The sequence below is a fragment of the Cydia fagiglandana genome, chromosome 19 (assembly GCF_963556715.1).
Source record: "Cydia fagiglandana chromosome 19, ilCydFagi1.1, whole genome shotgun sequence".
In the NCBI taxonomy this organism is placed as follows: Eukaryota; Metazoa; Arthropoda; class Insecta; order Lepidoptera; family Tortricidae; genus Cydia; species Cydia fagiglandana.
Window position 1 is genome coordinate 13,660,205 of NC_085950.1, and position 15,408 is coordinate 13,675,612.

The 15,408-nt window shown below is 43.1% G+C and overlaps 1 protein-coding gene across 1 annotated transcript in view; it reads right to left on the minus strand.

Moving 5' to 3' along the window:
* The window catches only part of LOC134674231 (microtubule-actin cross-linking factor 1), a 312,488-nt gene that overhangs the window by 33,119 nt on the left and 263,961 nt on the right, over positions 1 to 15,408 (minus strand). Inside the window, exons 60-75 of the mRNA XM_063532291.1 lie at positions 13,901 to 14,071; positions 12,229 to 12,423; positions 10,982 to 11,113; positions 10,418 to 10,551; positions 9,881 to 10,073; positions 9,427 to 9,653; positions 6,684 to 6,948; positions 5,890 to 6,087; positions 5,023 to 5,186; positions 4,615 to 4,714; positions 3,986 to 4,171; positions 3,323 to 3,441; positions 2,649 to 2,807; positions 1,845 to 2,076; positions 789 to 977; positions 188 to 342 (exon numbers count right to left, since the gene is read on the minus strand). Of these exons, the coding sequence (XP_063388361.1) occupies positions 188 to 342; positions 789 to 977; positions 1,845 to 2,076; positions 2,649 to 2,807; positions 3,323 to 3,441; positions 3,986 to 4,171; positions 4,615 to 4,714; positions 5,023 to 5,186; positions 5,890 to 6,087; positions 6,684 to 6,948; positions 9,427 to 9,653; positions 9,881 to 10,073; positions 10,418 to 10,551; positions 10,982 to 11,113; positions 12,229 to 12,423; positions 13,901 to 14,071 (2,819 nt within the window). The remainder of the gene's footprint in view (positions 1 to 187; positions 343 to 788; positions 978 to 1,844; positions 2,077 to 2,648; positions 2,808 to 3,322; positions 3,442 to 3,985; positions 4,172 to 4,614; positions 4,715 to 5,022; positions 5,187 to 5,889; positions 6,088 to 6,683; positions 6,949 to 9,426; positions 9,654 to 9,880; positions 10,074 to 10,417; positions 10,552 to 10,981; positions 11,114 to 12,228; positions 12,424 to 13,900; positions 14,072 to 15,408) is intronic.

Consider the following 15,408-nt stretch of genomic DNA (forward strand, 5'->3'; position numbering starts at 1 on the left):
ATGTGCGAAGTTGATTGTGGATCAAATAAGCAATACGTCCCAAACCCAATTCACGCGCGTCAGTCGTGCACGGAGCGGATACTATTGACATGAGTTTATACAAAAAATCATAATAATCATGCTATCCATTAAGTTTCATAATTCATATAAAGAATTTGCAATACTGGCGCAGTCGGTAGGATCTCACCTGTTGAGGGCCTCGACCTTCACCATGTGCGGGTCGACCTCCTGCTTGAACGCGGCCAGCTGCGAGATCTGCCTCTTGACGGCGTCGATGTCGGACCCGAGCGCCCCCATGCGGGAGAACTTGTCTTCTGCCTTGTCCAGGAATTCTTGCAGATTCTGAGGACATATATATATTGATGAGTAAATTATATTAGGTTTAGTAGACCGACGAATGAGAAAAGTAACACAGTATATTCTGATTATTATTAAACTATCAGACTCGACTTTTTGATTGAAAAATTGAAGAAGTTTAAGCTCAAGCTCCACGATTTAGAACTTCAATATAGAATACGTCCTCGGTAAAACATGGACGACAAATGACGACATGAAAAGCTCCAACAATGTTCTAATTTGCAAGCGTAAGAGATAAAACGGCCTCCTTTGGAAACCTGTTATTTTCCTTTCTGAGGAAGTTCATTTGAAACTCTATTCTGCAGTGGCAGCATGGTCGTATTTTCATCGCCCGTCACTTTCGCACTTACATATTTGTTAGAACGCGACTGGCATGGTGACAGGCGATAAGAATGCAAGCATAGTTCATTGCAATGTATAATCTGACATACCTGCAGCGTGTCATGGAACTCCATGGCCTTCTCCATGGCGTCGATAAGGTTCTCCTCGCGGCGCGCGTAGAGCGCGGTGACGTTGTCCCACGCGCTGTCCAGGTCCTCCATGTGCTTCTTCACCTCGGGTTTGTCCGGCTCGCCGCACAGCGACATCAGGTGCGAGCCCGTCTTGCGGACTTTCTCCACCTATAATGACAAACATGTTATCTTATCGTTTTCTAGGGCCCTCGTGGATAGACTTCCGACTCAGGGATTTTTTGTACAATTACCCCTAGGAAAGATCAGTCCACTACTCAAGAGCTTTTCCCACCATCTCCATGTGCCGGATGATGGAGCTCATGGGTATGACGTAGATGTTAGAAGTGGTGTGAGGTTACATGATATTAACGCCTTCGTATAATAGCATATTCCCGCAGCGAGAATGTAGTTAAAATCCCAACAACTGTAATGCTATATGCCCTCTGAAGGGTTAATCTGTTAGGCAGCTATTTCATCCAAAAGTGAGTTTTAAGGAATTTTTGCTGTATGTTTTCAAGCAATAATTTTTCTGCAAAATGCCTCCCCATAAATCAAAATATCACAGAACGATACCGCACTTTTTGCGTTCAAGGATTTAGGCTAGGGCGTTCTGTCCGGCAAATTATTCCCCTTAATTCTTAAAATGTAGGAAACTTCTATCAAATTTTGTCTCCTTCTAACAAGCACAAATATCAAAATTATGGATCCCCCCCCCTTCTTCCTCGCGTTATCCCGGCATTTTGCCACGGCTCACATAGGAGCCTGGGGTCCGCTTGACAACTAATCCCATGATTTGAAATATCAAAATTATGGATACGGGCAAATTATTATCAACTGCTATGAAACCAGTGATTAGTTCCCTCTTAGGGCCACTTGCAGCATTCACTAATCCGGGGTTAACCCGCTTAAACCATGGTACCAAGTACAATATGACACTGGGTTAACGGTTTAACCGGTTGACCCCGGGTTAGTGGGATGGTGCAAGTGGCGCTTAAGGTAAATAGGTTTAGGTTAGGGTTCGGTTAGGGGACTGACCTCCGGCTTGGTGTGGTCGATCTCGTGTCGGATCTCCTGCAGCGCGACCTGCTGCGCCTGGATGGCGCGCGGCTGCGCGGCGGGCGGCGGCTGCGCGGTGAGCGTGTCCTCCAGCTCGGCCAGCGTGGCCATCAGCGCGTCCAGCTGCTTCCAGAACTTGCGCGCCACCTCCAGCGCGCTGTCCAGCGAGCGCCCGCGGTCCGACGTCGCCTTCTGCACCTCGTCCCATAGTCTGGAAGATACGGGATTTTATAATATTTTTCAAACTCGAAGGGAAGGTAGACACCTGCCATGTCATTTCCATAGGTATAATTTATAACATAAAAACGCCAAATCCCTCAAAATTGTATTGAAATGACAGTGGTCGGTCCTATCTATCGAGTTTGAAAAATATTATAGCGTTGGTGAAATTTTAACCTGGCAAGTTTTGAAATACTACTCAGTTTTGTAAGTCGGGCATGAAAATGCGACGTCAAGTGCCTATACGGCAGGAATGACCATATGACCACCTTACAATCATTTTTATTTCTTATGCAGAATTTTGGGACTTTTAAGAGGCGATGAGGCTTGAATAGTGTATTTTTTTAAATCTAAACCGTCAAAGGGTAGGAGTGTTTGTTCAAGGCAATTTCGCATAATCGATATGGAATTTAAGAGGCAGACGATTGTTAAATGACAACATTTAACACTTTCGGTGCCGCGCGACCCGTTTCCAGTACAAAATGAACACACGTGTCCTTGGCAGTGAATCTATTAGCTCTCGTCTGGCTCTAAACTCAGAGTATTTGAGAAGGTGGCACTCACTTGTGCAGCTTGTCGAGTTTGTTGCGGATGTCGCGCACGGCGGGGTCGCTCTTGTTAGCCTTGCTGATGACGTCGGAGGCGGCGCGCTGCACCGCGTTGTACGCCTCGGTACGCTTCTCCAGGTCTTCGATCAAGGCGTTGTTCTCCTCGATTTGGTCTCTGAAAAGTTACATTTACGTTAAATTTCGCCCTAACATATGATCCAATTCCTTAGAGTCTGTGCAGAAAGAGAAGTGTCGTGGAGTGTAAGGGAGCCCATACATTCTACGCTTCTTCTCTTTCTGCACAGAGTCGATGTGCGACAGAATTTATATATCTTTTCTATATTTTAAAGCTCTGTAGAAGCATTCGTTAAACTTTTGGAGTTGCGTACCATGTACCAAAAAAATAAAACTATAAGTTAGCTTTTATTTCCGACGTGCTAAGTCGTCAATCGGGCTTAGGGTGGTATTCCATTTGTCTAATATATTGGTCCAATATCATTGCGTCTCACGCACTCATTAAGAAAAATGTGAGACTAAATACACATTGGACATAGAAATTGGACAGGTGGAATACCACCCTAAGATAAGTATTGCATCTTATTAAAATAATAGCCACATCTGAAGTAAGAATTGAGCAGGTTTTAACTTAATTCACGGTGTAAAGTGTGGACGTAGAAAGTGAATACTGACTCTATCTTGGGCGGGTGCGCGGACACGGGCTCGGCGCGTTGCAGTTGGTCCTGAGTGCCGGCCAGCGCGCGCAGCATGCCCTCTAGCTTGTCTGAGAACTGCGATGACTCTTGCAGTGCCTGTCAAAACAAATCGAGCAGTTAATACAAGGTTCCGGGTTTATCCTTTTATTGAAAGCAGCAATGGATGTCTTCAGCTGGAAAATGAAAAGTAGAATAGAATTCTGACTTAACGAAACCATTTGACAGTGGAATGTCCCGTGTTACGTTGTCGCTCTTTAATGCATTACAAGTTTTCCTTCTATCTCTCCTATCCCCCTGCAGTATTGTCAACCCGGAGCAGTGAGTGAGACCGAATAATGAGATTGGCAACTGTCATGGATTTGCCTAGATGGCGCCCTCATAGCTTTTCCCTTTCTATAGATTTCTTCTATGAAATTCGGCTTAAAGGGCTGGCATCTAGGCCATATTCGTATAATTACAAAATCAAAAAACAACAATTTGACACAATTCTAGGGATTAGCAGAAAGACCGGCTGGCTGGCGCCATGTGTAAAATACTTCAACCGGCCAACAACCGCATTTAGTGATGTTATACTGGTGCAGAGAAATAACTTATTTCGCAAAGGGGGTATAAATAGTTAGTGAACTGTATGGTGTTGTACCTGTTCGAGCGCCTGCTGCCTGGTGCGCAGCTCGGCGCGCAGCGCGTTGTAGCGCTCGCAGTCCGCCTCCACCACGTCCTGCACCCGCGCGGCGTCCTCCTCGCCCACCAGCCGCGCCAGCGCCTCGCCCGTCTTCACCAGCTTGTCCACCAGCGGCTTGTGACCCAGGATCGACTGTTGCAGCATCTGTATAATACAATATACAGTTACAACCGGAACCTTCACTATTTCTTCTTCTTAGAAACGCCCATTTCCCATTTCCCCAGGGATCTCCCTCAGTATAAAATCCTTCGTTTTGCTATGCTTCATTTAAGATTGTCTGTGTAAGTGTGTATAACTCCAACTCCGAGGTCCTGCGTCGTTCCGGAATGTATGGCATGGAAGCCATACTAATGCAGCGGCAGCTCGGATGGTGTGGGCACGTCCTTCGAATGGATGACCACCGCTTGCCTAAAGCTGTCCTCTACTCTGTGTTGGCAGTGGGTAAGCGGAAGCACGGTGGTCAGCACCTGCGTGCTCAAACGGCATCCGAGCGCTTGCGCCATCGAGAGCATTGGGAGGAGCTTGCTGGAAGAAGGTCATCTTGGCGTTCTACCATCCATAACGGTGTGTGTAAATAGTGAACATACCTCGTTCTTGTCCTGCTGCTGCGCGATCTGCTCGGGGCGCAGCGCCGGCATGGCCAGCATCTGGATCTGCTTCTCCATGTCGTCCAACCACATCGACAGTCTGCACATAATAACACAACTATCAGTTACCAGCTAAGAAACACAAGATAAACAGAATCTTCTAAAGGGACTACCAGACATTACCAGTAATTCGTACCATAAGTGCACAAACATAAAGTCTTAACTCACAACTTGCCCCGCGGATTCCTATGTCTGGGGACTACTTTTTGACATCGAACAGGGTTCACAGACGGACAAGCTGAAAAATTCTTTCATGGGACTTGTAGCCTCGTCAAAATGAACAGAATTCCAATATCCCTTCGCATACACTAAGATATGTATGATAACAGACGGTCTGACAGTTCTCACCCTTGGTGTGTGTCTGCGAAGTGTTCGGCCAGAGGCAGGGCCTGCTCCAGCGCGGCGAGGCGCTCGGCGCTGAGCTGCCCCACCTCCTCCATCATCTCCTTCAGCTCCTCGCTGCGGTCGCGGATCACGGCCGTCTCCTCCGATGACTGGCACTCGCGGAGCACCTGTACACATAGCAAAAGTTTCTAGAGATGTCAAGTGAGAAACGTGAAACCTCAGCTTGTTGTCACGCCATTTAATTAACATTCTGTTTACACTGCCTATAAAATTCAGTCGACTAAGATCAGTTATGACATAAGAAAAACTAAAATTTTTGACTGTCTAACAGACACTGGATCTACCCTTTACTGTGACAGTCGTACAGAAGTTAATATGGCCAGTTGCGGACGGTTAGTACCTAGGTAATAAGGGTGGACAAGCACACATAATAAGTAATAGTACTACCGTACAGAAATGACACATCCTACAAAACCGAATTGACAGCGATTCAGGGTCGAATTATGGTATTTTTTCTAATGTATGGCTCTGTCCGTTTCGGCTATTTAGAGTTGTCAAAATTCAAGTCATTATTTTATCTGTGGTCGTGCACGGAAAGGGACATCAAGTTGTGCCGACCCTAATAATTGCTCGTAGCCATGTTGAGCCGAACGGAGCCGAGAATTCCCGAAAGGATTAGTGTCGCCACTGTCGCCCCACTGGCGCTAGTAACTGCAGCAACGACAAGTGGGCTGATTTAGACGGCGCGTGCGATTTTAGTTACATTGCGGACTGTTAGTTACGTCCAATTTAACCGACCGATTAAAACCCGCAATGTAATGAAACTAGCATGCGAGTTCGCGCATCGTCTAAATGGGCTCTAACACGCACCTTCTTGGCCTGCGAGAGCAGGTCGCGCACGCGCACGCGCTGCGCGGCGACGTCGTCGTTGAGCGGGCGCTGCGCCTTGAGCTGCGCGCGCACCAGCGCCGGCTGGCTGGACGGCGGCTCCGCGTCGCGCAGCTGCGCGAACACCGTGCGCAGCCACTCCAGCAGCTCCTCCATGTCGCCCACCACCTCCAGGGAGCGCTGGGGAAAGACGAGTATGTTTAATACCGGTGATAATTATTCAAATTTTAAACAAGCAATAAAAACAGTGGAAAGACATGAATCTCTGCCCCTTCCTAACGCATGACGCGTTCTCTGTCGCAGTCGTCAGATTATCAGAAATTATTGAGTGGTACTAGTTAGAAATAGCCCTAAGCGTTCTTCTATCTTTCTATGCAAACATAGTTTTTTTGCAGCAATTTAGTAGGGATGCAGTCGCAAAAAGGCCTCAATACTTGTTGCTGGTCAAATCCCTCCCCCCCCCATTCCACTCTTTTTTCCCCGTCGCGCGTTGCAAATGCCACATGTCTCATTTAAGTATCGATACTGATTTGCTGGGAAAGTGCTGTGTGCTTTCCTTTAGACACATGTACATATTCATAACTCATACATGATTAAATTTAATGGATCTAATGATATTTATATTTTCCCTATAGATGCAGTTTCTAAATGTCAACATAAATTTTGGATCTAAGAAGAAAAACTTTTCCCACTAGATCCATTTTGGATCTATCGACTGGATCTAAAGAGAATGATTGAATTAATCAATTAACCCAACTAGAGGACATTCTCCTTACCTTCTTGCTAAGCAGCAGCCTCTCGGCCTTGCGCTGCACCTGTTCCGCGATAGCGTCGAAGCGGCGGTTGTCCCTCGTGACGATGCCCTCGATGTGCGTGGCGCCCTCTCCCGGCGAGATCTGGCACAGCTGCGGCCCGAGTAGGTTGATGTTGTCGAGCAGCGGACGGAACTCTTGCAAGTCGCCTTCGAGGCGAAGGATGTCTTCCTCGCGCGGCTCCACGGACTGCAGGCACGATTCCGCGCCTGACATCCATTCCGTCAAGCTGCGAGCAAAATGATAATTAAATACTTGTTTTTCTTTAGCAAATTATAAAACAGAGACGAATAACTGTAAATGGTGTGTTTTAAATACATACACAGTCTTACACTAATACGGCGTTATTCATTAACGTAATGCTCGTTTGTCTGTCATTTTGAATTTTATGTTTGTTATAAAGGTACAAAATTTAACAGAGGTTTGCTAAGTTTAATGAATACCTATACAGTGAGTAAATCTAATACGGGCGAATCTCTTAACGGTGGTTAGTATAGGACAAAGTAAAGGTAATTAGATAACATTTACTTAAAGTTGCAACAATAATTTTGTCCATACAAAATAATTCAGCCCGCAATGTAATGCAAACACACTCACGTTAAATGCTCGTTGACAGTTACTTTCAAAAACTCCTATTGCGTATGTAATGTCATTAACTGTCATGAGTGGGTAAATAATAAATAAGTATGATGTTTTTTATCGGACGAAATTACTACCTAGTTTAAAATCAAATTACATGAAAAAATCTTATTAAAGCAATCATTTATTTTAATAACGACCCATTGAAATTACAACTGAAATGTACTGAAGTTGCTGAAATACTTACCTAAAGAAAACCAACTAAAAAACACAATTTACAACAATACAAATTCTGAGAAACCTGAGTTTAGTTTTGCCCCCTCCACCCTTCCAGTTACGGGCAATCCTTCGCGAGCTCGCTGTATCGCGTTTACAATTACTCGAGCGTTTCTTGGTACAACCCGATGAGGGAATCGCTCTCTGTACACAGCTAGCGCTCGATGACCATTTTGTAGTGTTTCACCGTAAATTAAAATCATGTCCATTAATTCAGGAGCAGTAAAAGTTGTTAAACGAGGCATTTTTGTAACATACGATTACTTTTGAATCGAACGACTGACATTGTCAAATCAGAGTTGAAATAAAATAAGAAACTTGCAATTCCACCAAAGAGTTTGCCACGTTTTCACACAATGTACCAACCAAGTTGTGTGGTGTTTAGACGGTTTAGTTAATTCTCGAAATAATTTTGGTAATAACTGTACAACTATTAGGCGGGCCGTATGCTTATTTTCCGCCATCCTCGTATAAAAAAAAACAGGCAAATTAAATACGAAATGAATACACAATAATCACTTATGAGATACTGATATTAGATGAATTTTCAAAAAGGGTATGCTATCAAAGGTGCTTGTCTATTGCTCAGATTAGAAATAATCACGTCAAGTGCTGTCATCGTGACTGATTAAAATGAAGTCAGTTTCTTGTTGATAAACATGATAAATAAATAAGATTTAATATTTTTTAACACGCCTAGTAGTACTTTTATCTACCAAAATAACTACAAAACATTAAAAGCAGTGTAATGCTAACATGTATCGTGAATGTTCCTCCAGATAGGTAAGTTTGTAAATGCTATTGTTGTATTGCTAATGAACATTTGACATTTCGGTACCGCAACCATGTTTACAGTACATTGCTGCTGAGAAATTTAAAAAAAATTAATTATGGGGTCGTAATGAACTGCAACTCAAAAAAACCTTTTACTTCATGATTACACTAATGAATACTATGTCCGGTTTAATTTATCGCCCGTATTAGATTTACTCACTGTATTAGCCTTTATAAGTACCTAAGTAAGTAAGGTACGTCAACAAGTAAATGGGTAAACAAGTGAGTCTAAAGCGTAAAATTATTCAATGTTTTTTTGTCTGAATTTGACAACCAATAAACCGCTCTGGAGCCCCAAATAGTGCGGAACGACGGTAAGCGCCCTGACGGGATGTCACTGATTCCCTGGAAGATGGGTCGTGCGTTGGTATGGGACGCCACTTGCGCTGACACGCTAGCGGCGTCCTACGTCCCATCGACCAGCAGGCGTGCTGGCGCGGCGGCGGACACCCGGGAGCGTCTAAAGGTAGCCAAGTACAGCTGTCTCGGCGCCCAATACGAATTCGTTGCATTTGGCGTCGAGACACTTGGTTCGTGGGGCAGAGGCGCACATATGCTCCTTAAGGCGCTTGGGAAAAAGTTGAGGGAGGCAACGGGTGACCCCCGCGCGGGCAGCTTTCTCGCGCAGCGAATTGCCATCGCGATCCAGCGCGGGAACGCTGCCTGCGTTTTGGGCACCCTCCCGAGGGCACCAAATTTTGATAGGTATTTTTAATTTTTAGTTTTTTTATTTTAATTGTAGTTAGTTTTAGTTTTATATTCCTATTTATGTCTTTTAGTAATTTATGTAATTTAATATTTTGTCCATGTACATTAAAAACTAAACTTAAATATAAACCAATAAACCTTGGAGTTTTAAAATTTAGAATTGAATTCTGATCCGATATCGCACCGCAAGGGATTATGATTATTATAGCATCGTAAACTATGAACCGCTAAATCAGGAGTCATGGAGAACTAGGAGAGAGGCCTTTTCCCAGCAGTGGCACACACAAATAGGCTAAAAACAAAAACTAACTTGTTATGGGCATTGAAGAACTGCTGCACAAGCGGCAGCGTCTCCGAGGCTATGCGCAGCAGGTCGGCGCCCTTGCTGGTGAGATCATTGTAACGTCTCTGCAGCGCGTCCAGCTTGTCCTTGAGCTGCAGGGCCTCATCGCCGGAGATGTGCTTCATCAGCTCGAGGCCGGAGTCCACTGTGCTGTCGACGGCCTCTTGCTTGGAGGCTATCTCTTCGGTTTTTTCCTGGAGGACACAGTATCGATTAGATTTCGAAATCTACTCTAGTCGCAGTTTTTTAAAATTAAGGAGTAAATATTATACGAAGATGGCAGCATCTTTTGAATGTCGGAATGCACGAAGGTCTATATTAAGCTATACCCGCGCGAGTCATTTGACGTCTGTGGCGGTCAAAGAAATTAAAGTTGTATTTATCTTGGTATAAAGTTCAAAATTGAACACATGGTACTTACGGCCAGCTCGTCCATCTGCCGCAGCAGCTTCTCCATGTGCACTGGCAACACCTTCCTCTTGGCGAGGTACTGCTCCATGGCGTCCATCCAGGCCGACAGGTCCTGGTACGTGAGCACCAGGTGCCGCAGCCCCTTGCGCGAGTTGTCCAGCAGCTCGCCGATGTTCAGGCTGTGCTCCACCAGCGCTTGGTATCTGGGGAGTGGGTAGACATTGTAACAATAGTAGATTATTAACCAAGGGTGGAAAGTGAACCATTTCACCCGAGATATTTTGGTGCTCGAACGTAGAGAGAGCGCCAATAGTCCGAGGGTGAGATGGTTACTTTTACCCCAGTTAAACACTCTACTTTAGAGTGGTATCGCGGACAAATAGATTTTAATATTCGCGTTTTGGAGACATGATTAACTTGAATTTTTGGCATTTCAGGCGACCCAGGCCAGGATGTCCATGTGTCAACTCCGATCAGACTGAACTTCAGTGAGGGTATACCTATACATGAGTGTTGTTACTAGCAGCTTGTTATAAGGTATATGTACCTGTCAGTGGCAGCTTGCAGGCGGTCAGCGAGCGCGGCGGCCTCGTCGTCGCCGACGAGCGCCATCAGCGCGGACGCCGTCTCCGTCAGTTGTTGGAAGGCGGGCCGCTTCGATAGCACGTCGTCGTGCAGCGCCTGAAAACAGGTACGCGGTGAGTTTGCGGGTAAACGAGGTGCAGAATAATGCGCGGACATTTAATACGCAGTAAAGGATTCTAATACGCACAAATCAAGGAAAAATATTGTAGCTGCATATTTGTCAGTCGACGTAAATGACGCTGTACGGCGCCATACGGGTTTAACTCCCGACGTTTGTAAGCGTTATATGTCTGTCTGTCCCTCCAACGGATGGGCCGATATCGATGCGATTTATTTTATTTTTTTGCGGTGAAAGCAAGTTTTCTTGTGGTCTTTCTGAGCTATGATTGATCCATAGATCCAACAGCTTGAAGAGTATTAGCTTTTTTCCAAAATGACGTAAGGCATTGATGGCATATAGCGCAGGGTTTTTTTAAACTGAATAGTTGCAGACTGTTATTTTAACGCTGACAAAGGTCTACCGTACCTTGTGTTCTCTGATCTTAAGTTGGATCTTCTCCTCGTCGGTGGGCACGAGCTCCAGCGCCTTGACCTTGCGCTCGGTGCTCGTCAGCCACTCCACTAGGGGCTGCAGTTCTTCTTGGAATTGTTTTGCAACCTGCAATATTACATGAGTGTAATGACTATATTTACACAAAAAAGTTGTCTAAAGTGGGAAATGATTTCCAATTGCTCTGAGTTTTGTTATATTTGATTTGTTTTCTATATTTGAATAGTGGTAGGATTTATGGACTTCCATTATACGATCTATGCCCAAGAGTGAGATGACATCAAAAAACATAGACCAATTTTTAATCACTTGTCGTGTAGCGAACGAAGTAATAAAGTAAATAAATAAAAATTATCATCAATATTATCATCTTTAACCTGTCAGTACTATCACCTGTTATATATACCACTGCTGAGCTTAGAGGACATAACCAACGGAGACGCCATGTCTAAAATTTTCGGTACAAAATAGTCTGCCGTTTTTTGCGGGGGAGGGGCACATCAAATGTACGTCATGTCAGATAAACGTCAGTCCATACATATGGTTGACATGTGGTTGACCATTGGCCGCCTATTTTCGACAGAGGGGAACGCCTGTTAATGGCGGCTCCATTGTTAATTACTCCGAGCTGCCGAGCATAGGCCTCACTTCGAGCACACCATTAGACTTAGCCTTGAGATATAGTCTAGCCAACATATCCTGTCAGTCAGTAAGAACCAGTATATTATACTCATCCCTTTCTTTTGGTTGCTAGTACTATAGTTCGTTTATTTAAGCATTATAAAGAACTTGGAAGAAGGTAAGCGATTTTGGCATGTCTTTTAATTGAAAAACGTGTATTAAAAATCAGTAACTAATTTATGAAACCCATTTATGAAAGCAGAAGCAAAAGAATATAAATGATCGTATTAGATTCATAATTGTTACATATTTTATACTTATTACTTATTACTGTTATTTCTGCCAACAAACTGTTATACAGTTTGGCGGAGGTTGTACCTATCATGTAAGAATATGCTGTTCCGTGAATAAATGGTTTATTTATTTATTTTTATTTATTTATTTATTTTTAAAATGTGTTTTTCAATTAAAAGACACATCAAGGTTGTTCACCTTATTTCTAATGCTAAAAAAACGAAGTATAGCGTAAGACAAAGACAGTATGATTCTCTGTGGCTGTGTTTGAAATGAGACAGTCCTGGGCCAAAGGATTTAGTAAATACCTTCATAGCCTGCTCTAGGTCGAGCATGCGCTGCTGCGCGCCGTCGGTGAGCGCGTCGAAGCGCTGCATGAGCCCCTTGAGCTGTTTCTCGATGGCCTTGCGCTCGCCACTGTCGCAGCCGGCCGCCACCTCGTTGCCCATCGCGAACAGCGACGACATGCTGTTCTGACGGTCCATCAGCATCTTTTTCAGGAACTGGGAGGAAAATAGACAACATATGATTGATGTGCTAGAATTTCAATTGAAATACATGAAATGAGTCTGTCCGCGGTTAGTTTACTACGATTTTATCACAGCATCTCGCGGTACAGTGAAGTTTGAGCGGCTAATCCTTTTACTGCGATGTTTTTATCAAATTATTGGAACAAAAAACCAAGACACGAAAAGAAAAACATACAATTTGGTCGTACATTGGCCGTTATTTAAATGGCGCAGTCAGTAGGATACATGCTTTTATTAATATTAAAGGTCGCGTTATTTTTTGTCTGAAGCAGACAATGTTAAAACAGGACATGTATTTAAACTTTGTAAACGCGGTGTAGAATAGCACGGGCAAAGAACTGGATGGCAATGGCTAGTTTCTAATAAATGTCGCGTGTTCGTTAAAGCAGGTGTACTTTGCGCATTTCCACTCTATCATGGCATACGGCTCACTGCTTTGGGGCAATTCAACAGATGCCAAAAGAGTTCTGATAATGCAGAAACGCGCAATACGTACACTTGCCGGTGTGAAAGACAGGCACCCTTGTAAAGAGCTTTTTGGTTCTCAACGTATAATGACGCACTACTCACAGTACCTGTTCGATGTACTGATATATGTAAGACAGAATATATCCCAATTTGCACGCATTAACTTTCCGGGCAAACTGCTTCGAGCTGCAGGGCGTCTGAGAACAGTTCCCCGTCGCATGGCACTTTCAAGAAAGAACCCACGAGTAATCGGCCCTACTTACTACGAGCACCTACCTGCCGCTCTGAGAAATGAGCCGTGTGACGAAACATTTAAGCGCAAATTGAGAAACCTTTTGTTGGATAACCCTCTGTACTCTGTAAATGAGTACATGGAATTGAATTTGTAACAACATATGTAATTTTATTTATTATTAAATTGTAGATTTGTATTTTAAACATGACATTTTGTTCTTTTGTGATATTTTTATGTTTAAATTCGACATTTTAATGACAGTTACAAATTATTTATGTTGACATCGACTTTAATGTTAACTTGGTTTATATTCAATTGTTTGACATGTTTTTCTTTGTACATGACGATCCTTATTGGGAGACATAATTTTATTAATCTTAATATTTTTTATTTTTAAATATATAATGTAATTTTTGACGATCATGATGAGAAGATAAACATAATTTTGACGAATGTAGCAAATTTATAGTGTAATTTTCATCTTGAAATAAAGAAATCTAATCTAAATCTAATCTAATCGTTACATCAGTAAGCACAGCTCATTACAAATTTATATTAATATATGTGTGTGTGAAGTAACATTCAACTTCACATTTGTTTCAGGCTGTGATTTCAAACATCTACATTCAAATAATCTGTACATTCTTATGTCATTGCGTCACACTCCGTCATTAAGCAAAATGTGGGAGAAAATACACATTGTCCAAATAAATTGGACAGGTGGAGTACCACCCTAAGACAGCATACCTTCTGTTCCTGCAGCTGCGCCTTGACGACCTTGTAGTCGGCGGAGGGCGGTTTCTGGTTGCGCACCATGTCCTCGGTGTCGGACAGCCACTTGTCGAGCCCGGCCAGCGCCTCCGCGAACTTGCCCGACTGCAGCAGGCCCACGTCCAGCCGGCGCTCGCGCTCGTTCATCTATTGACGAAATAAATAAATATTATTTATTTATTTACATAAGGAGATCCAACAGCTAACTAAATGACAATGGAATCTTAAATAGATATATAGAGCCAATTACAGGAACTCGCAAATAGATATGTACTAAAAACATATACTTAAGTAACACGCATCACATACACACACACACACACACGCACACACACACACATCGCACACATGAAAGAGATAAGACTCTTAGTTTTGGACTAACAACATTCGCTTACATAATCAAAACCTACTACCGGTGACAGGACACCAATTAAATAGTGTAAAAACAAAGAAAAAATAAAATTACTGAAAAACTAAGAACAAAATATAGGACTTTATCACACAAATTGACTAAGGCCCACGGTAAGCTCAAGAAGGCTTGTGTTGTGGGTACTCAGATACTACAACGATATATATAATACTTAAGTCTTCTTCTTCTTCTTCCTTGCCGTATCTGGCAATGGCGACTCCATCGACAATTCTTATCCGGATTATGAAATGCCCTTATGTGGTTCGCAAAACCAAACTTTGTTACTTGTTAGAACTTACATACTTGTTAGAACGTGACAGACATGGTGACTGAAGATAAAGAGGCGACCATCTTAGCCCTACAGATGATCTTTTGCTTCGTTAGTTGATAGTACGCAAGTACGGGGTATCAAAATTAGATTTTGAAGTTTGCATTGGACATGTGATAACGTCTTCATTTATTGCGACGAAGTTTATAGTGACATGTATAATGTTATCAACGGTTTATATTTCTATCTCATTCTATCGCTTGGCTACGTCCCTTGGAGTAGCCGGCGTTGGCCCATCGTGTAGAGGAGCCATAATGAAACTCGCATGCGAATTCTCGCACCATCTAAATGGTCCTTTAGTGCCAGCTAGATGCAAAGGATGATGAAAACATCCTTAAGATTTGATAGCAGAATGTCTGCTTGAATACAAATTGTTTATTCTTTTAGTCGCACAACTAATTATAATAGTACTTGCACCTTGCCTAGTACTTGCATAAACTAATTATAATAGGAGCCTCGTCTGCCAACAAACCGCTGTGTGGTTTGGCACAGCCCATCGACACCCCATACTTTGATAAATTATGAAAGCCCTTGTTACCAACATTGAGGCATAGAAATAATCTTATCGAATTAAAATGACTGCTGTTGCATTTTGGTGGCACATACCATACTTGCTTTTAACATAGACGTATTATACTTACTTTTCTTTAGGTTGGTATGATTGGTAGTAAAACGTCAAACGTCATTTGAATTGTCGTGAACGTGGAAATACGTGGTTATTTTTTATTGTAATTGGTAAAATAACTT